This window comes from Schistocerca piceifrons, chromosome X (assembly GCF_021461385.2).
Source record: "Schistocerca piceifrons isolate TAMUIC-IGC-003096 chromosome X, iqSchPice1.1, whole genome shotgun sequence".
NCBI lineage: Eukaryota > Metazoa > Arthropoda > Insecta > Orthoptera > Acrididae > Schistocerca > Schistocerca piceifrons.
In genome coordinates this window covers 405,846,744-405,872,564 of record NC_060149.1, presented here as the reverse complement: position 1 = coordinate 405,872,564, position 25,821 = coordinate 405,846,744, and the positions used below count along the sequence as shown (strand labels likewise).

Genomic DNA, 25,821 nt, shown 5'->3' with positions numbered 1-25,821 from the left:
TTACATACAGTCGACTTCTTAATTAATTATTGCTTATTAAATAGTGATTGCTCGCAGATGATTTTTGACAGCTGACGTTCTCTCACCTGTTTCTTTTTCCACTGGGAGTAAAAAGCTGGCCGTACAATAATTAGCATAATGTTGTAGTTCTGGTTCATAATTTTTGGCACATAACGATATAGTTATCCGTTGCTGTTATGATGCATATCTTCCTTATTCTGTCGTATGTTACCAACAAACTAAAGTCATTTGCTGCTATTTCGTTTAGTGTTCTAGTACGACATGCGACAAAGCTTGAGAGTAATTCGGGAGGTAATACCTGTAACAATGAGGTAATGCTGTAACAAGAGCTCACTCAGTGGTTTCATACATGTGTTTATGAATGCTAGGAATATGAATGCTGTATTTTCAAGGCCGTGTCTATGTAATACCCATATTGCGCCATACGTTACATTAAAAACCTAAACTGGTTGTATTAATTAACCATTTACGAGTGCTTGCAAAGAAAAAACTACATAGCATTAATACGAGGTGGAGAAAAACAACGCGATTGTAAGGTCAGAGCGGGCTATTAACAGCGCAGTTACTAATTTAATTAACGGAAGATGATGATCTGAGCTGAACAGTCAAAGCAACGCAAATTTTAAATTTTAAAAGTACCATCATGCCATTAAGTTGTTAAGTTATTAAGCCGTACTGTAGAAACAGCACTCCAGTAAAATACTTGGCGTTTGGCACTGTGTAGTTAATAATTAGATCTAAAGGCTACACGTTTCAATTTCTGCTAATGTACAGAGAGCATTAATGAACTTTTATTCTAAGAAGCAGGGCCTACTGTAGATCTTTTTAACCTGGGCTCAGAGAATGGTGAAAAGGAAATAGAAATTAAATTTTGCACACCTTTTTTTTTTCAAATAACATTTGTTTCCAGAATGAGATTTTCACTCTGCAGCGGAGTGTGCGCTGATATGAAGCTTCCTGGCAAATTAAAACTGTGTGCCGGACCGAGACTCGAACTCGGGACCGTTGCCTTTCGCGGGCAAGTGCTCTACCATGTGAGCTACCCAAGCACGACTCACAACCCGTCCTCACAGCTTTAATTCCGGCAGTACCTCGTCTCTTACCTTCCAAACTTCACAGAAGCTCTCCTGCAGACCTTGCAGAACTAGCACTTCTGGAAGAAAATCCAGGGGTCGTGAGTCGTGCTTGGGTAGCTCAGATGGTAGAGCACTTGCCCGCGAAAGGCAACGGTCCCGAGTTCGAGTCTCAGTCCGGCATACAGTTATAATTTGCGAGGTAGTTTCAACATTGGTTTCATCAAACGCTCGAAATTCCTGGCTCCAACATCGTTATAAAATTAACATCTTCGAAGAAGACTTTAATTGGATAATCTGAGAAAATCGCGCTGCTATTTACACCCGAATACGTTCGTTTACCGCAGGCATGGCCAACATTTGGTGACACGTCGGCCTGCTTCATATACGATTTTTAAGCTTGTGGGCTGCCTCGTCACGCCGCGCAACGAAAGCGCTCCAACCGCATAAAGTCAAAACTGTAACGTCTGTGATTTTTGAGAGTACATTCATTTATGTGAACCGCATCTTCAGATGTGTACGTTTAGTTAAGCGTCGTGAACATCGTTTCTTTACTTACGACGTTTTGCAATAGGTGTCTTAAAAACTTCCGTTGCAAAATTCTGCAACGCTGTTAGTAAAGAAAAAATGCTTACAACACGTAAATAAATGTAAACATATGAAGATGGGATGCCAGGCACCTTGAAATATCATTATGGAAAAAAAAGCGTGAACCGACAACAGATTACTAGTTTGTTCACCAAGTTATAGGCCCTGCTGCCACTGATCATATCGGCACATTTCGCGAGGAGTCGGTACTTTTCGTGCCGTTTTCTACAACTACCAAAGTTTGAGACATACCAGTGTGTAGCACAGATATAGGACGTAAGCAGTAAATAGCATATATGTGTTGTCAGCACTGATCCAGAGGTGAAAATACTTCTCCGCGAATCCCTTCTAGGAAGTGAGTTGTTTCCTCCACTCTCCAGACGCACGTGAGCACATGGGCCATAAATTCGTGCTCAGACTGGAAACGTGTTTCTTTTGTTGCTGAAATCCAGCTGCAATGAAATGGCATTGCGCATGTTCGGAGCCAGAAAAACTTTCGCTCGTCTACCTCGTGAGCTGCAAATCCGAGGCGAGGCGACCGTCGGCGGAAATATCCGAAAATGCGTCCCAGACGAAGTGGAATGCGAGCGCTCGCGCTGTCGCTCATGAACTTCTTCAGTGGGCCGGATGAAACCAGTCACGGGCCCAATGATCCGGCCCGTGGGCGCCGGTTGCCTATCAGTGGTTTCAGAGTGCTCTTCACTGATTGGCTGTCGTTTTATGACTGTAGCACCACAACGGAGAATTTTTGACCAATGATTATTTGGCAAATTTACTCTCGATTCGACGTGCCCTACCCTCCTATTAGATTGGTATCGGTTTGTTTATCGCCACCCCCGTACACTGCGAGTTGTGATATCAGGCCTCCTGTGAAATATGAGTACTGTTTTCGAAGTAATTGTTTTATAATGTTTCGTGTTCTATATGGACAGACTTGTAGGCGACAAAGAAATCGCAATGGAGCAGTACAGTCACCGGTTGTTAACTATTAAAATATGGATGAATATCGGGGAGAAGTAAAGGAATGTAACGATACAGGTGCGGAAGGTTCCGTGTCTCCCGAATGTGCTGAGCTGAAGTAAAAAAGAGTTAACCATGACAAACAAGACAACTGTCTTTAATTAACTTTTTGGACACATTCTACTCTAAAGCATGTATTATCGATTCACTCGAGTAAAATTAATTTCAGTACAATCATTTGCCATATTTTTTTTACAATTACAGTGAATGTTGCTCTGAAAATTAAGATTATATACCTGATGTTTAAAAATCATGTGATACAGACCAATACTCTCGGAGATAAAAATCGTAACAGGAACAACATGACAGCGACTAATTGCGTCAAAAAAGGGCTTTTGCATCCATAAAGAGATTACTCGGAGTTTTGTCCTTGTGTGGTAAACATAGCTCTAGTTTTGTTACGTTACGATCGAGTAATTTGTTTCAACCACTGTAGTGTTCCCCCAACTTATATAATAATACACCAAATGTCCTTGGGGCGTTCAAAAATGACTGGCACTACAATTTTTTGCGTTCGTAGAAAACATTTACTGAACAAACGAATACAGGTTAATCATCTTAGGGTTGAAGCTCTTTTTCCCCGTGTTTGCTTTAACAATACATATGTTTTTGGATGAGGGTCTGCCTTAAGCAAAACACAGTTCTGTACTTTATCCCATACATGTTTCACTGCAGTTGCAGCATCTTCAGTGGGCTTTTATTTTATGGCTGTTAAAGATAAAGAATGTTCTTCACCGTTTGCATGCATGTAAATATTAGTTTTTAAATCGTGATTACAGATATTTGAAGAAAACGCATAAAATTATGAATTCATACTTTTCTACCACATGGTCTGGTTTTCCTGATGTATTATGTTTCTACAGTGACTATTTTGTTTCACAGTTTGCCATCTGCAACCACTTACACCTTAAAGTAGACAAATTATTTAAGCCAAAATTCAGATTTCAAAATCGTTGAACTCATAATTTTATGCGTTTTTTCAAACTTCTGTAATCATAATTTAAAAACTAATATTTACATGTATACAAACAGTAAAGAACATTCTTCATCTTTAACAGCCATAAAATAAAAGCCCACTGAAAATGCTGCAACTGCAGTGAAACATGTATGGGATAAAAAACAAAATTTTGTTTTGCTGAAGGCGCCCACCATCCAAAAACATATGAATACAGTTTATATTACAGGTATTCCCTTCTCATGTCTATGCTTTTTTGCCAAAGTTCTGGTAGCTTCTGTACTGGAAAAGCACTGGAAATGTGACACCGACTGTTGGCATATGTCCACACGCTTCTGTTTCCCTGCAATGGTGAGGGAAAGGGGCACCCATTCTGTACACACCTTCCTCATCTTCAGATCCTGATGGATAGTGGTGTGGAGCGTTCTCTGTGATAGACCTGTTGCTTACGTTAGTTCAGCAAACGTGATTCGCTTGTGCCCCATTATCAGGTCATTAACACGCTATGCATTGTCTGGTTTCCGTGCAGTTGCTAGACACCCATTGCTTTTGCGTTTTTCAGCACAGTACCTGCCGTCTCTGAACTCTGATACCCAAGGAAACATGGACCTAGGACTTAGGGCTGTTTCCCCACCATATGGCTTGAAACCTCCTGTGTATCTCTGAAGCAGTCGCTCCTTTCCTCCAAACAGACCACACTGTCCATCGCTATCCATGACTGTCTGGTTCTATGTTGTATTATCGATGTCCACCAGCATACTCGCAAGCCGGAACAATTGCTGCTGCAATGCGCCACCTACGGGAAGCAGAAACACCATCTGGTTGCAGTAGACAGTACTGTAGTCAATCTTTACACATACACCGACACACATTTCAAACAGCTACTTTGCAGGAGCTATAGGGGAGTGCCAATCAATATTGAACAAACTAAATAACTACAATTCTCTGAAAATTTCATCATAGAGATAATACGAACGAATCACGCCCAAAAACATTGTTTTTTTCGTTATCTGTTCATCATAATATTGTGGCATAAGTATGTCGTGATAACGTTTCGACAGATACGTCAACTACGATACAGAAGGCTGAACATATAAAGGTTAAGACATTATTAATATGTATTCAGTTGAGTTAGTATCGAGAAACTACGAAATATGAGTTTAGTGTTGGTAGTATATCATGTTTCTTAACGACAATAATGTTCCAGGTAAACACAGACAAGTTCGCAAATGCTTATGTCTAAGTTACTTTCAGCACGTAACACGTAGTTCAGCTCAGATATAAACAAATATCCAGCGCTACTGTAAGTCGGTTTTGACCTAAAAGATAACACTTGTCACAAATCACTTGTGGAAAGCTCTGACACACAGCCAGGTTTGCTAAGATAATCTGTTTCTTTCAAGTTGAATGCAATTAAAAAAAACTGGAACGGTTTTGGCATATGAAAGAGATTTTCGGCAATATACGGCGTGAATCATAAACAGTTTTACAAATTTTGGACGTTGAAATATCTGTGCACAATCATATTTTCGAAAACCCATTGTTTTTCAGTTGTTAACGGAAATCCGTAGTCGACAGTTCTCCAGTCAAAAGCACGTAACAAACCTTCAAAATGCGTTGCGCTCACTTGTATACAAGCATGCATTCGTTGGGTCATGGACTGTCAAACACTTTTCAACACTCCAGATGGTGTCAAATGGTGTCCTTAACAAGAAACCTGCCGTGATAGCGTGCTTTGTCACACTACGGCTTTGCTGATTCTCTTTATTACCGCTGGTGTTAGTTTGTTCTAAATTACAAATGTATTAGGTTTGTCAAAATTTTTGCCCTTATAGACGGATATAACGAACGTGAAGATACGCGGGTCAACTTGTTGCGTACGATGACACATTATGCATCATAGTCATTATTCCTCTAGTAAACAAACACGAGTTTTCGTAGGGTAGACTGTGAGTCTTCTTTGGAGAGGATTACTGCACAGTTATTTTGGCCTGTAATAATAATGCTTTTGTCCTTTTTTACTGAAAAGTTAAAGACACAACCTGCGGACTAATTGTCTCAAGTTTCCCTATTTATTACACGTAAATTCTAATGATGACTTGGTGACTGGAGAAATTACACAACAATGTTATCATTGCTATTTTCGTCCACAAGCTTTCATTTCCCTCCTGCATTAAAACTACATTTTTCTTACCGTGTTAGCTGCAGTGGTCAGAAAGAAGATGGTTTGTATATGGCTGGAATAAAGACTGCAGCAAATTTATCAGTTAACTGTGCGTTTCTGGAACGTTTTTGCTATTCAAAGGGAGAGATATTCCTTCTCATGCTTTCATATGAAATTATGATTCATTCACCACCACTCCGAATCTAATGTTTAACTTGTCAAGTGCCACTTCCTAACATTCGATGTCTGTATCACCAGAAAGCATGTGAAAATTAAAGTTATTTCTGAAGTTTCTATGGTCCACTAACACAAAATTTTTCTTCAAATCTAATTTCAATATTAGGGTCATTTCACTATAGCTGCAACAGAAATAACATACTTGTATTCAAGATCTTTCTTCTTTATCTGATTATTGAATCAGACTCGACCTAAATAAGACTACTTTATCGATAGCCATTCATGGAAAAAATCGTGTAGTATATTTTCCTCTAACTCGTCCACTTATTTAATGATCAGCCTTTCCTAAAAAAACTGTTTCTGAACTCTTTGTGACGAGAACACTTTAGAAACCAAAGCATCAGGAAAATAAACTTCTGCTTCACATGCTCCATTTGTCAGTACCTTATCATCTGGATAGAACTGACACTTGAAATGTTATGGAAAGCTTTCTTTAGTGGTATGGCAGACTGCAACATCGACCTAAACGGTACTCACACATGCATATATTATTTATGACAGCTCCTTCGTACTATAAAATTGTAATACATTATCTTATTTTTGCAGCAAAGGTACCTTGCACGTCATTATATTGCTACTTTAAATGAAAACGACTCATTCATTATTTTCATTCTGCATGAAAATCTATTTGAAAAATATTATGACAAAAGAATAGAAATTCAAGTGTCATAAAAGTCCCAGCAAATCCTAAGATAGTTAAGTTAAAATGTCATTCTTCTGAGCACACTGTAATTAGTGTGGATAAGTGTGGGACAGGAGATACTGATAGTGATGTGGCCATTTCTACAAACGTTTTACCATGTAAAACTGAATGCATTGACATTGTAGCGAAACTGATTATTGGTCAAGTGGTTCTTGTCTTTCAAATTATGTATTACTGAAACTTTTTTCTTTAAACTGACCTTTCTAATCTATTGAGGAATAAATCTGACTATTCAATATATTTTTACCTCAAATATATATGTAACATACTTCTCATTCTGAGATCCTACATTATTGTCCTATTTAAATTGTTGTAATTAGGATGTATATACACTGAAAACAAATTTTATCTGTGGCAGATGTATGTATTATTGAGGTATATCTGACAGATGAGCAGGAAATTGTCTGTCATGTTGATCTCTGATCCATTACACAAACTTCGTTTCCAGACATGAGCAGAAGCAATAGTTTGTGGAATATAAAACAGTAATATGTTTCAGCATAGCAGACTGCACCTGCAAGTAGTAGAAGCGTTTTTAAAGCATGCAGTAAGCACTTAGAGCTGATATATATTAATAGCTAGTTCTGTAAAAAGCCTGCTATTATGTAGAGTATCTCCTAGTATTTAAATTGTTTTATGAACTTTAACACCAATGACTTAACAGTTGATTCAGTCCAGAACGGAATAAAAAATGTTAAAGGGCCATAGCTAGAAAACTGGAATTTTTTGTCTGTGTACCATCAATAATTTGTGATACAAAATACTAATCTATTGATTTAGGGCAGTATAATGCTTAAAAGAAAATAATAAATTTATTGTTTCTGATGAAGTCATATGAATAATAATTGAACTGATCAATAATCGAAATTTTCTCTTAATCAAAATGTTGTAGGTCTGTAATTTACCTGTCAATATTGGGGAGCCATACAAAGTTCAACAAAACATTCTGTAACTTAATTTTAACAGGTGCTCCAAATTCCCAAGAGAAGCTTTCATAAAGTTTAACATAACATACGTCAAAAGAAGGTACCTACATAATCTTCAGAATCACATAATACAGTTTTAAACTCTAATATAGAGGTCCAAACTTGGAAATTTTCGCTCAGCGCCCACTATGAGAGCTGTGCAATGTAATTTGCATCAACATATTAATATAGACAAACTTTGTGTCACACATTGTTAATGAATAATGCCAATAAAAATTATTAACTAATTCTCTCATTGGTCTAAAAAATATTCTAAGCTCTAGCTATGGCACTATACTACTGTATGGAAGGACATTGATACAATATATAGTTAACTGTTGAGACTAACAAAATTAGAGGACAGGAGTCCAGTGCATGTCTGACAAACATCTTTAAACATTTCTGTAAGTTCAGTACCAGTTGTTCATATATTATTTTGCTATCTAGAGATATCTGAAATATGTTTTTAGTTAAACATGTATTTAGCAAGACAGAGCAGAACTATTACATATTCTGACAATTGTAGATTGGTGTAATTGTTCATATCAAGAAGTATTAGATTCCAGTGTTACATATTTTATGCTGTGATATTTTGTAAGCTTTAAAAGCCTTCTAATTGAGGGTTTTACGCGTTCTGTTTGTTGTTTCTCTCGTTTCAGTTATTCTCTTTGCTTCGTTCACATTTTCTGCCGAGGAATGTTTTCCTCGTAAGTACTCAGATTGCAAGGTTATTATGAAAGTGTGTGGGTTACCTTTTTCATGGATGTCCTCTCTCTCTCTCTCTCTCTCTCTCTCTCTCTCTCTCTCTCTCTCTCTCTCCTCCCCATTCCGGTGTAGTGATTCCTTAAGATGTTTCTCTCCAGAGATGATATACCGATTTCAATAGTCTCAAATGAGGACAAAATTTATCTTTGGAGCACAAGAAAAATTGAAGTGTTGTATTATTTTCGTATAGATTAAACCCTTTACTGCTTTGTTGTTCAAAGTGGCAGTAGCTTAGTGCTTCTCATTAGCAGCCATAATTGCTTTTTTGGTTTATGGACATAGGCTTTTACAGTGAGTGCTCACAATAGCCATCACAGCTTAAGCATACTGCTTTACTTACGCACTTTAACGCTGCAGATATAAAATTCTAGCTACCACTAACTGTAAATTAATTTTTACATTAAATCTCATCGCTTAAATTTTCAGTTTTCACTCTTCCTTTGTTTCAAAAATTAATTTGCAGAAATGAAGAAAATATGCTTTTATTGTAACCCATAATAGCATAACTATTTGTATAGCTGAAACTGCACAAATTGAGTGTATCTGTCATCATAAGAGAAGGTTAGCTGTATTCCTTTGCTAATATAGTGTATTTTTAATTAACTGATACTTACAAATTCGTGCATTTGACAGTTCTGTACAAGCATATTTTCAAAAGAGACTATTGAATTGTTAAATTAGTGGGCCTTATTCTCTTAATTAAGCTATCAAAAGTACTTTTTTGCTATTAACATTTTTAATTACAATAAGCTGTCAAGCCATATATGATTATCATCTGTGGTAATCAGCAACACTGATAAGAGGTATTTTATATGTTACTTGAGTCTAACTTTTGAACTGAAATTTTTCTGACAACATGAATCCTTTAATTTATTTTCAGAGAAATAAAAAAAACTGAAATTGAAAGCACCAAAGCTTTTCTTTCACAATAATCAATCCATCTATCATAACATAATCATGAAAACATAAGTATCAATTAGGTTTGATTTATGTAAGAAATGAAATAAGGACTTTGATTAATCTTGATTCATTCTTAGCAATGGTCTGTGGACACAGTCATGAGCCTAAAAGGTCTAATTATGTCTGAGATTTGTGGATTCTGCATATCAGTACGAATAACACAGAAAAGATAGTAAAGTTAACATCAATCCTCATTTCATTCTATACGAAATTAAAAGTCCTCAGAAGATCACATGTGTAGTAATTCCTGTGGATAAAGACGACTTGCTAATTTATATGCAGCTATCATTATATGGAAATCATCGTTCAAAGTTGCAAAAAAAGTTCTTTTGATAGTGTAATTATATATCAGAAGCCCTATCCTGTTCCCTGTGTTTCCTTCTTTTCTTATTCAAAGCATTCCTCTGTGTTCAATCCCAACTAATCTTCTTAACTTCCTACTGTAGGCTAATGTAGATGAGTACATTTTTTCCCCTTGTGTTTTATCTTGTTGTCATTACAGTGATAATTCTAGCAGCCGTCTCACTAACAGAGGAGGAATGTCAGAGTGAGTAGAAGAAATTTGAAAAAAACAAATTTTTTATCAAATATCAATAAATTCTTGAAACAAACAATAATGTAATGTGTTAGATAGCAAAACACATTCAGGTATTGCTATTTTTAACTACATCTCCAACAAACTCAAAATTATAATGGATATGAAAGGCTTCACAAAGTGATATAACAGAGAGAAAAACTTCTTTGTTTCTTACACTTTGGCAGTCGTAAGAATATTAACAAATATGTGTACATTTGAAATAACACTGTTGTTACAACTGTATTTGCAAAATTGCACTCACTTTTCACTGCAGTTTGTTTGTTTCAAGAGCTTAAATTCTCAAATGTCTGGCATCACTTTAAATACAAATCAGATTCTTTGTGGAACTCAAACACTACACTGTGCTACGCTACACACACACACACACACACACACACACACACACAAACACACACACACACACACACACACACACACACACACACACACACACACACGCACGCACACACACACACACACACACACACACACACACACACACACACACACAAATGCACATACACATCTCTATCTCTATCACACATGTACACACATGTGCACACCCCCCCCCCCCCCACACACACACACACACACAAATTAAACCAAATACTCTCATCATAGCGTATTATTATATTCAGTTTGAATGCACTTTAAAATATGATGCACTCTTTACTGTAAAAACTACCGTAAGCTACATTTCAACCTTTTTATTTCTTTTCAAAGTTTGTTGTTTTTTAGTAACTTATGTTTTGTTAAAAAATAATTTCTGTAGTATTAATTGTGTTAATTTTGACAGGCATGAGGAAATGAGATAGTGTTACATTATAGTGCTGTCACTGAAAAGGTAATTTATTGGAACTCCAAAAGAGGTGTGAAAATTTCTTGGGTTAAAAATGCACCACATTAGAATATTCTTGGAAAGCTTTTGAAACAAGTACTTCATGTAAATTGATATCAGAAATGTTATGACAGTTGGAAACAAGCATTTCACAGAGGAGTGAAATGGCTATACAAGATAACAGATTGTCACTATGAACTGATTCCTGTTTTTCTTCTTCTCTGTGTGCACATGAGAATAATTTGACAGGGTATAAATCATACAGAGTACTTAGGTATAGTAGTTCACCATTTACATAGGAGCTGGCTATGAGGTTAACATCTCTGCAACCAACTTAAGTGATCTGAAGAAGCCATATATTTCTCCACTCTATTAGAGCCATGGATATTCAAATTAGAAATCCAATCAGCACTTTGATTTAAATGTTGCGTTAATATGTAATATTGTGCTCCAAACTTTGCCTTATGTCCTTTTTCCTGTTAATATTTGCAGCAGTCCAGCATCCACTAACCATAAAATTTTCTGTATATACTGGCGGTTCCCAACATTTCTGTAACTATTGCCTTTGAACAGCATTAGATGTCAGCCAATTACTCATTACATCAGCCAAAAATCTGTTCACATGCCTCTTAAATTATGGTGAATGGTAGCATTACTCTTAAAGCTTTTTCAAGTAATAGTGTATACTCATCACCAACCTTTTATGGCAATGGCACACGTTCCATTATGTCGAAATATATTGTGAGAGTGTTAGTATTATAGGACCAGAGAACATGCACTTTAACTCAAATTTTACTATCTGAAAATATTCTTTTATTCTCTGAAAGAGATCTTCGTGCTGAGGTATTTGTTTTTCTATTATCCAAAATAATGAGAAAAACAATTTCTAACAGGATTAGTTACTGATAAGTATTGACTTATTTCATGGATGAATCAGCATTTATCATTGCTTGAGTTGAGCATCACTGTTAGTTCAAGGAACACTGAAACATTCTCAGCTTCTTCCCCCCCCCCCCCCTCCTTTATTTGTAACGCTTAAATACGAAGAGAAAACTGGCAGTTATAGTTCGTGTCATCAAAATACTATCCACATCTCCTCACAAACAGAACAAAGAAATCTATATGGTATGTAAGTTTAGAAACAATTACACTACCTATTGTGTTGTCTATGTCAACAAACAACTGATTGTCGAAATAATGAATGACATGTGAGATGGTTATTCTATCAGACCACTGGTTTTACACTCTTACGAAATAATGATAAAAAGATGATTTCTTGAAAATAATTCAGACCACAGACTGAATGGTAATCTAACACTTTTTGTTTTTACCCCTCAGAATAATTCATTTTACCCCCAAGGGATAATTACCCCTAGGTGTGGAACGCTGATATGTACACAGTGACTTTTTAATGCATATATATAATCAAACGATGTATGAGCAATGCTGATTTGAACAGTTATGCAAAATTTTTGACTCAAACTAATATATATGGAGCTATCACAACTTTTATGTAGCTCACAAACGACAAGTCAGAACAAAATAAATCAAACAACTCCAACAAAAATGTCCACACTATAAATATTCGTGGACTTGCGGTTTTTTAAGTAAACCACGTTGGTTATAGAATGCATGAAAATTTCCAGAATTGAAATACTCATAGCTGTTGGAACGGTGCTTCCTTTCTCTTTATTTGAACGGAAACACTAGTTACAAGCTGGGTGACAATTAAAGACTGGCGCTTCTGACTGGCTGCGGTTACACAAAGAACGAACACTGTGAAATAGTGCAGTTCCTTGAATAATGCCCAAGTCTCTCATACTGCTGTGAGAAACACCAAATAGTCCAAGCTCCAGCATAGGTTATCAACAAGAGGGTAGCCGGTGCGTATGTTATAAGCATACAGATTGAATACGACACTGCTTGTTGTCAGTATCAGGCATGTGAATTCCGCTGCAGTACCAAGCCACACAATGTGATGTGGCAGAGGTTGGTGAGTCTCACAAAACATCAGAAATATCAGAAGTGCGATACTGGTACAAGAGACCGACGGTAGCGCTTCGAGAGGCCTGGCAATGAACTTCGAATTCGGGAAAATATGGCGCCATAATCTGTATTCTTGCTTTGCGAAATAAGAGTACTGGATGACAATATTTTTCATTTACACTTTATAGGTGGCTCTGCTAGTCTAGTGGTAAGGCGTATTTATTTGCAAAATCCTATATTGCTATTTCGACCCTCTATGGCTAATCAAGTGGAAATTAAGTTCCTGATTATGTATTATTGTAAATTCACCTTAACGTTTGCTTTCATCCGTAATATTAGATGGGGTAAATGATTCCATTTTGGTTACTTCTTCATATGAAACAGAAACTGGTTGCGTCACATGGTAGTCTGTACACTTGTGTCTGTTACTGCTTACGAATCCGTGTGTGAACTGCTCGATTTATATGCGTTGTAAGCACATTTCTCGTGTTCTGCGTTAATTTTGTTCCCATCCGTTTTTCGAGTCCACCGAAATTTTCACTGACTTCTGCTAAAATATACTGTTTTGTAGTACCCGTGTCAAAATTTGTGCGTAACTACTGTCGCATTTTTTGCATTTGCTAGGTAGAATGCTCTAGTCACCAAGACTACACAGTATACTCATCTACATCTACACCCATACTCTGCAAGCCACTGTGAAATGCATGGCACTCAGTGGGAAGAAGCAACGCCATTCAAAGTAGAGTTACACACTCATTCCGTGAAAAGATGGCTCAAATGGTTCAAATGGCTCTGAGTACTATGTGCGACTCAACTTCTGAGGTCATCAGTCGCCTAGAACTTGGAACTAACTAAACCTAACTAACCTAAGGACATCACACACATCCATGCCCGAGGCAGGATTCGAACCTGCGACCGCAGCGGTCGCTCGGTTCCAGACTGCAGCGCCTAGAACCGCACGACCACTCCGGCCGGCGTGAAAAGAAGTAATAAAGTTAAATAGCAATATTGTCACAACATGCTGACATGGAATTCTCCATTAAACGTGAGAAAGTACGAAAAATGAGTACAAACCAAAATAAAGTCGAATAAAATCAATATACTTACAATATATTCAAATCGAGCAGTTCACTCATAGATTCGTAAGCAATAACAATAAAATACACATAAGTCCACAGAACACCTTGCAACGAAAGCAGCTTCTGTTTTATACGAAACAAAAACAAATATGGAGTCAATTACCTCAGCCAATATTACAGATGCGAGCAGAATGCAATAAGAATGAGAGCAACATATTTACAGTGCAGTTCAAAGTGTGGCACACACACGAGAAGCCTTAATCAGAAGCACAATGTGATGAAACCAACTTCTATTAACTACGAAATGAAATCAAAGATGAAATACTAAAAATCAGCCAATAAGAAAGCGAGATGATAGACTGATTAACTTGCAGCGCTCCAAGAGGCCCGGTAGCAAACCAAGAGGTCGTTGAGTTCGGTGTGTGCTGGTGGGCGAACGTGATGTATTTTTCCGGCTACGTATCCATTGTCAACATGAACAAGGAAATCCCCCAAGCGGCTGCTCTGTCTGATATCTATGTGGGGCTGCCTGTTGCAATCACAGGCAGTTTCTACACTACTGGCCATTAAAATTGCTACACCACGAAGAAGACGTGCTACAGACGCAAAATTTAACCGACAGGAAGAAGATGTTGTGATATGCAAATGATTAGCTTTTCAGAGCATTCACACAAGGTTGGCGCCCGTGGCGACACCTACAACGTGCTGACATGAGGAAAATTTCCAACCGATTTCTCATACACAAACAGCAGTTGACCGGCGTTGCCTGGTGAAACGTTGTTGTGATGCCTCGTGTAAGGAGGAGAAATGCGTACCATCACGTTTCCGACTGTGATAAAGGTCGGATTATAGCCTATCGTGATTGCGGTTTGTCGTATCGCGACATTGCTGCTCGCGTTGGTCGAGATCCAATGACTCTTAGCACAATATGGAATTGGTGGGTTCAGGAGGGTAATACGAAACGCCGTGCTGGATCCCAACGGCCTCGTATCACTAGCAGTCGAGATGACTGACATCTTATGGGCATGGCTGTAACGGATCGTGCAGCCGCGTCTCGATCCCCGAGTCAACAGATGGGGACGTTTGCAAGACAACAACCAACTGCACGAACAGTTCGACGACGTTTGCAGCAGCATGGACTATCAGCTCGGAGACCATAGCTGCGGTCACCCTTGACGCTGCATCACAGACAGGAGCGCCTGCGATGGTGTACTCAACGACGAATCTGGGTGCACGAATAGCAAAACGTCATTTTTTCGGATGAATCTAGGTTCTGTTTACAGCATCATGATGGTCGCATCCGTGTTTGGCTACATCGCGGTGAACGCACATCGGAAGTGTGTATTCGTCAACGCCATACTGGCGTATCACCCGGCGTCATGGTACGGGGTGCCACTGGTTACACGTCTCGGTCACCGCTTGTTCGCATTGACGGCACTTTGAACAGTGGACGTTACATTTCAGATGTGTTACGGCCCGTGGCTCTACCCTTCATTCGATCCCTGCGAAACCCTACATTTCAGCAGGATAATGCACGACCGCATGTTGCAGGTCCTGTACGGGCCTTTCTGGATACAGAAAATGTTCGACTGCTGCCCTGGCCAGCAGGCCAGCACATTCTTCATATCTCTCACCAATTGAAAACGTCTGGTCAATGGTGGCCCAGCAACTGGCTTGTCACAATACCCCAGTCACTACTCTTGATGAACTGTGGTATCGTGTTGAAGCTGCATGGGCAGCTGTATCTGTAAACGCCATCCAAGCTCTGTTTGACTCAATGCCCAGGCGTATAACGGCCGTTATTACGGCCAGAGGTGGTTGTTCTGGGTACTGATTTCTCAGTATCTAAGCACCCAAATTGCGTGAAAATGTAATCATATGTCAGTTCTAGTATAATATACTTGTCCAATGAATACCCGTTTATCATCTGCATTTCTTCTTGGTGTAGCAATTTTAATGGTCGGTAGTGTATATATCATTCACATAAACAAAATAATTGTACGTCAGTTGTTGACTAAACAGTTGGCCAATTCTCAGTACCCCTGTTACCTGCAGAGGTTGATGCGCCTAGTTCCTTGTACAGAAGGCTGTACCAGCTCGACTGGCCGCCTGCAGACAGCTAGGAAACCCTGGGCACGGGTAGGTAAACAGCTGACACGGCAGTCGCACAGCTAGACCGTAGCACGGATACTAGAATACAAGATAGGGGTCACGCGCAGGAGGAGTGTGAGCTGTGACGTCAACCTGAACCCTCCCGCCACCCACGTATGAATGTAATCGAGATTATCCAGGTTTTAGTATATTATTTTACTGTTATTATTATTAAACTTAATATTAGTTAGACTACGTCTTTCTATGGTCGGCGAAATATTGGTGTAGTCTCCGAACTACGTCTTTTTCAAATTTTGTAAGTAACTTTGAGTATTCAGAACACTAAGGCTTAAATCAATTAAAACTTGGTGGAACGCTAACTTGTCTCCGTCCACTTTTTAATAGTGTCCTCACTAGGAAAAGAATATATCAATATTTCTCTGAAAAAAAAAGATAATGCTTTACAAGATAGGCAAGGTAAAGTCGCACCCTTCAGATGACCAGTTAGTACACTGTCCTTTCATAATCACTTGTTGGCAGTCAGAAAAAGAGCCCTGAATCACTCTCTGAACACGTTTTAATTTATGTAACTCAGCCCTATATCGAGAGAGACGATCCTGTAAATCTGCGTTTTTTGCCTAAGGTCTTTTATGTCTGTTTCCATAATTTCTAATTGTTGGCGTAAGCACGCATTGTCGCATTTACAACAGTGTTTGTTTTCCTGGGTTAATGTTTTGTCTGGTAGTAATTTCTTCATTAGTTGGTTGCATATCTACCTGTAAAACATCCTCTTCATCTTTACGGTAGCTTCGTTTTTGTGCCCGAATATTTCTCACGTTATTAGCCTCATTGCTACGTCCAAAATGAGCACCGGAGAATGGTAGATTTAGAGTTAGAATAACTTCAGTCTTCATCTTGCGTTTCGAAGCAGTATTCAACTGTTCACTTTTCAAATCCCTTTCGTAATCCAAACCAGTGAAATGTATTGAGTGCACACGAACATCTTCAACTCAAAACAAATCTTCCTGTTTAGAAGCATGTATTCATTTTCGATTACTGTCATTGTTTTTAGAAATATATGAAATTTAATTCTTAACTTACCTATTATATGCTGTGGTTAATAAAACTGGCGATCACACAGCAAACCATTGTTTTTCACTTAAAAAACTTACTCGAAAGGTCCGTCAATACACAGATAATTTACGACGTAGCTCAGAACGCATACGCCAGTCGCTATTCAAAATTCACACTGCCGTTTTAACATTGGTTTCGCTTTAAACGCAATTGCTACACGTTATGGCAATTGCGAGAAACTGAACGCTGGTTGGGTTCACGCTGACGTCAGCGGCGCCGCCTGCTACTGCGCATATAATCGTGATCCATAACGTGTATCCTAGTGTCCGTGGGTTGTAGCCTATGTTATCTTATTGCATACGCTCTCCGAGCGCACGCGGGCAGAGGTGGCCGCCAACTGGTTTTCGTACAGCAGAAAGCGTGCACAGGGCCGCCAGACGGGTAGCTTGCACTACCTGCACCTGCCCTTGATCAGACGGGGCGCCAGGGGGTGCATGACTGCACGTGACCAGCGGGCAGTGTTGGAACAGCCTGTTCTGTGGCAGTGATCCTGTTGCAGATATGACGTAAACTACAAAGCACTCCGCAATCGAATGCGCCTCCCACATACACTCCTGGAAATTGAAATAAGAACACCGTGAATTCATTGTCCCAGGAAGGGGAAACTTTATTGACACATTCCTAGGGTCAGATACATCACATGATCACACTGACAGAACCACAGGCACATAGACACAGGCAACAGAGCATGCACAATGTCGGCACTAGTACAGTGTATATCCACCTTTCGCAGCAATGCAGGCTGCTATTCTCCCATGGAGACGATCGTAGAGATGCTGGATGTAGTCCTGTGGAACGGCTTGCCATGCCATTTCCACCTGGCGCCTCAGTTGGGCCAGCGTTCGTGCTGGACGTGCAGACCGCGTGAGACGACGCTTCATCCAGTCCCAAACATGCTCAATGGGGGACAGATCCGGAGATCTTGCTGGCCAGGGTAGTTGACTTACACCTTCTAGAGCACGTTGGGTGGCACGGGATACATGCGGACGTGCATTGTCCTGTTGGAACAGCAAGTTCCCTTGCCGGTCTAGGAATGGTAGAACGATGGGTTCGATGACGGTTTGGATGTACCGTGCACTATTCAGTGTCCCCTCGACGATCACCAGTGGTGTACGGCCAGTGCAGGAGATCGCTCCCCACACCATGATGCCGGGTGTTGGCCCTGTGTGCCTCGGTCGTATGCAGTCCTGATTGTGGTGCTCACCTGCACGGCGCCAAACACGCATACGACCATCATTGGCACCAAGGCAGAAGCGACTCTCATCGCTGAAGACGACACGTCTCCATTCGTCCCTCCATTCACGCCTGTCGCGACACCACTGGAGGCGGGCTGCACGATGTTGGGGCGTGAGCGGAAGACGGCCTAACGGTGTGCGGGACCGTAGCCCAGCTTCATGGAGACGGTTGCGAATGGTCCTCGCCGATACCCCAGGAGCAACAGTGTCCCTAATTTGCTGGGAAGTGGCGGTGCGGTCCCCTACGGCACTGCGTAGGATCCTACGGTCTTGGCGTGCATCCGTGCGTCGCTGCGGTCCGGTCCCAGGTCGACGGGCACGTGCACCTTCCGCCGACCACTGGCGACAACATCGATGTACTGTGGAGACCTCACGCCCCACGTGTTGAGCAATTCGGCGGTACGTCCACCTGGCCTCCCGCATGCCCACTATACGCCCTCGCTCAAAGTCCGTCAACTGCACATACGGTTCACGTCCACGCTGTCGCGGCATGCTACCAGTGTTAAAGACTGCGATGGAGCTCCGTATGCCACGGCAAACTGGCTGACACTGACGGCGGCGGTGCACAAATGCTGCGCAGCTAGCGCCATTCGACGGCCAACACCGCGGTTCCTGGTGTGTCCGCTGTGCCGTGCGTGTGATCATTGCTTGTACAGCCCTCTCGCAGTGTCCGGAGCAAGTATGGTGGGTCTGACACACCGGTGTCAATGTGTTCTTTTTTTCATTTCCAGGAGTGTATTAATGTCGCGCAAATCGCCATTTCGTAGTCTACATGCCAGAAAGGCAAGGTGATATAAATCGAGACTGTGCGGCGAATTAACGACGGTATTATATACTGGAAAGCCAGTAAATTATTTTTACATGATTTCTCACATACTCTTAGGCAAATGCCAGGATGGGATAATTCCTGACTTCCATTTCGGGAATGCAACGCACGGACAGTTGAAAGGTTAAAATACGCAGAGCTAAACTTTCAAAGTTGGCAGACATGTGACGTACATGCTAACACTCTGCTCATTAATGAAGTGGCGATGCGCGCGAGGAAATCGCAAAAAAAGAATCAGATTTATGATGAAAGGGAGGCCTGCAATGAAAGTGGGTATGTCAGGAAGACAGCAACAAAAACGTTCGGTGTGCAGTGATAATCTGGGCAATGAACGCAACAGGATTGCTCACGTTACTAAAGCCAGTTACTCACATGCAGACATCCCTGAACAGGTTAACCTGTCAGATCAGTCATACGTCTGCTGTGGAGACACGTGACTCATGTAAACCGTCACTTTATCATAGCTGCAACAAACGACAATCTAACGCTACTTAGCCCATTTCTTTCAAGACTCCCTTGCTGTTGTCTTCAGTATGAAGACTGGTTCGTTGCACCCATCCATGCTGCTCTATCCTGTGCAAGCCTATTCATCTCTGCCCAATTACTTCAACCTACATCCATTATAACCTGTTTCTAACTTAGGAAAATTGTAAGGAATAGTTGAAGTAAAGACGCTTGTACAAACATATCTACATCTAGGTCTTCATGTACATGATAACACTCTTAATTCACACTTAAGTGTTTGACAGACGGTGCGCAGAATCACTGTCACATTAATGCTCTACTGTTCCACTTGTATAGTCTGTGAGAAATAAACATCTAAATCTTTCTGTTTGAGTTCTGATTTCTCTTATATTATTACGATAGTATCTTCCCTCGATATAGGTAGGTGTCAACAAAATATTTTTGCATTCTGAGGAAAAAGTTGGTGACTGAAAAATTATGAAATGATCTCTTCACAGTGAAAATCGCTTTTGTTTTAATGATTTCCACCCCAGTTAGCTTATCATATTCGTGACTGTGTATTTCATGATAATACAAAACGAATTGCCCGTCTCTGAAGTTTTTCGATAATCCATCAGTCTTATAGGCAGTCCCTTTGTACACTTGTTGTACCATGTAAGTGTCCTGCCAAAATAACACAGTCTTTGGTTCGCCTTACCTACAACATTATCTATACGATGATTTCAATTTAAGTTGTTCTTAATTATAATCACTAGGTATTAGTTCAATCGGCAAGCTTTAAATCTGTGTGATTTGTTGCGTAAAGGAAATTTAATGGAACGTCTTTAGTGCTATACTTGGACCACCTGACACATTTTATTGTTCAGGTTGAGGTCTCCATCAACTACAACCATATGATTCGGTTACCTTTATAAAACGAAACCCAAATTTTCCTTGAACCTTTCAGCAACATTTGAATCATGATGTCGGTAAATGGAACCAATTTTTAAATTACTTTGATTGTCAAGCATAACTTCTACACACACTAACTCATAGCAACTATCTGTTTCAATTTTACAACATGACAAACTACAAATGTTTTTTTTATTCCAGTCTTCGATCACAATACGAATTCTTTAGACTATGACCGGTTTCAGTTCGTAATGACCATCCTCAGATCTTTTTTACACCATGTCCTAAAGTGATAAGGCCATAATGGACATGGTGTAAAAAAGATCTGAGGATGGTCATTACGGACTAAAACCGGTCATCGTCTAAAGAATTCATATTGTGATCAAAGACTGGAATAAAAAACATTTGACAGTATTGGCTCACTGTTTGTATACGCGACCATGTCGCAGTTGGTGATGACAACTACCCCTAGCGGCAACAAACACGTCACCAGCTACTGAATTTAGTCTGTTGTTTATTTACAGCATTGATTTCTTGGTAAAAGCTTCAGCTGAACTTATCTCCAGCTTTAGCCTGTTTTCAGTACGTGTAACAATTTCTCCCCCAACTGTTTCTATGAGCGCTTGGAATTCTGGTTCTTTCCCAGCACATATGTGGCAGTTTACGTCAGTGATACCGATGTCTTTCTGGGTCTAACTCCTTCAAAGGAAATAAGTGAGATTTTCATATTCTCTCACTAACTGCGTGCAAACTGTTAGTCCCGCAGAAAACATGAGCAGGATCTTTTTGTAGCAAATTTAATGTAGTTAAATTTTGTACGGGGATACGTTTTTGCTGGAGGCCACGGTTTTCGAGTTATTCAAGAGAAACATGTTTGAATATGACTTTCGTACGTTTTTCTTGAATAATTCGAAAACTACGACCTCTAGAGAAAACGTGTACCAGTACAAAACTTAACTACATTACATTTCCTACAAAACGGTCCTGTTCATTTTCCCTCTAGGACTAATAGATCGCGCATAGCGAGCAAGAGAACATGAAAATCTTTTATGTGGTATTTGAAGGCGTTGCGGGCTGCATAAACCCATGGGCTGTTTTGGGGGAGGAGGCTAAACAGCGAGGTCATCGGTCTCATCGGATTAGGGAAGGACGGGAAGGAAGTCGGCCGTGCCCTTTCAAAGGAACCATCCCGGTATTTGCCTGGAGTTATTTAGGGAAATCACGGAAAACCTAAATCAGGATGACCGGACGCGGGATTGAACTGTCGTCCTCCCGAATGCGAGTCCAGGTGCTAACCATTGCGCTACCTCGCTCGGTAAACCCATGGGTAGGGGCGGCTGAATCTCACTGTATATGCGGCAGGAGGCAGCAATGTCAGGAGCACGATTGTGGGATATGTACATTTCGATGTAATAACGCAAAATCAATGCACTACTAGACCTACATCGCTTCATGGAGTTTTTAATCACATTAATAACTAAGTTAATATTGTTCACATATGGCAGAAGAAGCCATATTATCTGTCTTTCACCACTTTGATGGGATTACAACGTGCGGCCGTGTTACAAAGCGGTCTTAATATCTGATTCTTGAAGTTTCTCTGGCGTAACGAATATTCCGTGAACTTTCGGGATTGCAACTAGATGACGTCGAACTCTTACCACGATATTTCGGCTGACTGCAAGCAGCCATCTTCAGGTTAGTTTTACGGTAAGTTAGACTCGCCTGAAAATGGCTGCCTGGTTGTCAGCGATGATTGGTGCTTATCAAACGCAGAAATCTATAGGTTAAGTATTTATAATGATAGTGAAAATTAATTTAATTTTCCTTCATCTCCGGATGGGGATACTTGGTTAATGTTGTGCCTGACCTTTCATCATATCAGGGTCGGGAAAGTCGTCCTTCGTGTTTCCCGCGTTCACGTTCCATGATTGAAACTGAAGTCGATGTCGAAGAATAAGATGACCAAAGTGTTCCCCTCCGGTCTGCGGACAATTTTCGGTAACAGAAAAAGGACAAAAATGGCTAGCACAGCACACCAGGGACTGGCAGGAGACGCTCAACGCCGCTCACAGGAAACGCGTTTCTGGTAGGAACACAGCAGCGGCAGGGTTAATGGGATACCATCCAAAATTGTGGGAAGTGCATCTTTCAGATACACGGCATAAATTGTTGCAACTGAACGAAGGAGAGAAAGAAGGAAGGAAGTGCTATCGACAGGGTATATCGAACTGATTGCATATTTCTAGATTTCCAGAATGTTTCTGACAACATCCTCACAAGAGACATCTAATCAAATTGTGCGACTGGATTCCCTGACAGAAATCTCACTGTTCGTAGTAATCGACGGAAAGTCATCGAGTAAAACAGAAGTGATACCAGTGTTCCCCAAGGAAGTATTAAAGGCCCTCTGCTGTTCCTAATCTATATAAATAGTTTAGGACACGATCTGAGCAGTCATCTTAGATTGTTTGCTGATGATGCTATCATTTACTGTGTAGCAAACTGATTGCAAAAGATTCAGACGCGATATTTGCGTGGTGTGAAATGTGGAAATTGATTCTAAGTAATGGAAGTCATCCACATGAGTGCTAATAGGAAACCGTTAAATTTCTATTACACTATAAATCATACAAATATAAAGGCTGTCAATTCAACTGGTTACCTAGGAATTAGAGTTACAAACAGATGCAACTTCTAAAAATCATTCAACAGCCAAGATCACATAAAATATTTTTTGTTTAAGACATCCAGTTTCAGCAGACTATGCCGTCACCCTCAGGTTTGTAAGAAATTGCAGTTTTTGATTGGTATTATAAAAACCGAAAGTCGATCTGTACATTTACATACCTTCAAATCATTTTGTTGTAAAACATGTTCATTTTACGCTAACATCACACACAAGATGTCAAGTGGATAAAAATAGCACATTATAAAAGGTTTGTCATCGCTAAAATATTTAAAAAAACACAGAACACCTTGTGCAACAGGCTATGTCTGTATACATATTGTTCACAGTTGCATGTTACATCATACAAACACGGTACGCAAAAGCACAACCGGTTACAAATGCTGGACATATTCTAAACAGAGCAAATCCACTTTCAATGGCATGTCCATTTGACGTCTTGTGTGTGATGTCAGAGTAAAATGGACGTGTTTTGCAACAAAAAAATTTTAAGGTATGTAAATGTACAGCTCCACTTCTGGTTTTTATAATACCAGTGAAAAACTTTTATTTCAAATGTTACATCTTAACTTATGAGATATATTCCATATATACGTAATTTCTTATAGGCCTGAAGATGACAGCATAGTCTGTTGAAACCGGTTGTCTTAAATTAAAAAAAATATTTTATGCGGTCTTGGATACTGAACGGTTTTTAAAAATTAAAAATGAAAAAAAATCAGCCAACTTAAATTGGAGCGGTCACGTAGACAATGTTGTGGGGTAGTCGAACCAAAGACTGGATTTTGTTGGCAGAACATTTAGAAGATGCAACAGGCCTACTAAAGAGACTACCTACACTACGATCGTCCGTCCTGTGCTACAGTATTGTTATGTAGTATGGGAGCCTTATCAGATAGTATTGACGGAGAACATCAAAAGAGACGAAAAAAGGCAGCTCGTTTTGTATCAGCGCGAAACAGGAGAGAGAGGGTCATGGATATGATTAGCGAGTGGGGTGGCAATCATTTAAGTTGAGTTTTTTGTTTTTCGCGGCGAGATCTTTCAGTGAAATTTTAATCGCCAGCTTTCTCAACTGACTGCGGAAATATACGGAAAGATTAAGTGCTCATTTTCACCACGCTCCACACGAGAATGTAATGGTTCAGAAGTAGTCTTGAAAGTGGTTCGATGAACCCTCTGCCAGGCACACAAGTGTGAGTTGCAGAGCAGTCATGTAGATGTAGATGAGCATCGAGGTCATTAGAGACGGAGCAGAAACTTGGAATGTTTCAAGGATGGGAAAGGAAATCGGCCGTGCCCTTTCTAATAATCACCTCGGCATTTTCCTGGAGTGGTTTAGGGAAATCGCGGAAAACTTAAATGTGGATGGTCGGACGCGAATTTTAGCCGGCGTCCACCCGAATGCGAATACAGTGAGGTAACCACTACACCACCGCGCTCTGTGGGTGTAAGTGAGTGAGGAGGAAGTAGCTGACTATCCTCTCTCTCCCCTCCAAAATGTTCGCTGCAAATCTGTGTTGATATTCTCTACAACTGTAGCGTAGGGATCCACTACACGAGTATTGCGATTGTTAAGCGTTCCGTCTCTTTAGAAATAAGCTTCATCCGAGAAAAGTAGCGTGTACCATAGGTGTGGAACTATCCCTCTTGAACAGAAATAAGTGGAACAACAGAAATTTAACTCAAGTAGTATGATATCGGAGGAGGGAAAAATCTGTCAGCCTATGTTAGTATCATGGCAGCCGTTCTGGAGACCGCTATTTACGATACAACTCGTAATTTTCAAATGGAAAGAGAGTCATGTGACACATCAGACAGATTAAAATGGCATGAGAAAAACAGTGGCAACTTTCATTTGAGCGAAGCTTCATTTACTCTCGAGTTACGTCGCATTTTGTGCAGAACAAGGAAATGCTCCTCATAACACATAAAAGCTACAGGATCATGTTGGATACAAGGTGCGCTTGTTATGCAAAACACTGTTTTTTCATATGATCTAAACATGTTTAGCATCTCAGTGGCATCATCACTGGGTTTTATTTATTAAAATTTGTGAAATGTTAACATATTTTAAGTAATAACTAATCTGTGAAAATTAGACCTAAAGAAGAGTTATTGTTTGTATTGTTATTAGCATAATTTTACATTACCCGCTTCTGCACGACTATTTGTGCATTATCATGCCCTGGTAGCGTGTCATCTGCAACCAAACGATGTTAACGTGACTTTGGTTGACAAGTTAACGCATTACTTTATGTTCAAAAGTACTTTTCTTGTGCCGAGATATTTCGCGAGTATATTTGCTATTACTTAGGTTTTGTTCTGGCAGGTTCGTTTTCTTTTGCGTCCCCATGAGTTGTTGAAAACCTTATATCCAATAATTTTAACTGCAAACACATCAAATACAAGAACAGAAGTCCAGATGATCAACGCTACACGATGTGTTCTACATGTTTTCCAGCACGTTATAAGGTTGATCTTGTCCGCTTCGCCCGTTTCTCATGAACTTTAACCAATACACGTACCGGAATTCGAGCACAAGCGGTGACAATTTGC

The 25,821-nt window shown here is 40.0% G+C and overlaps 1 protein-coding gene across 1 annotated transcript in view; it reads left to right on the top strand.

The window, feature by feature from the left end:
• LOC124721623 (protein quiver-like) overlaps positions 1-25,821 on the top strand; it is a 750,131-nt gene that overhangs the window by 638,680 nt on the left and 85,630 nt on the right. The window contains exons 3-4 of the mRNA XM_047246682.1: positions 8,386-8,433; positions 9,954-9,998. Coding sequence (XP_047102638.1) covers positions 8,386-8,433; positions 9,954-9,998 — 93 coding nt within the window. The remainder of the gene's footprint in view (positions 1-8,385; positions 8,434-9,953; positions 9,999-25,821) is intronic.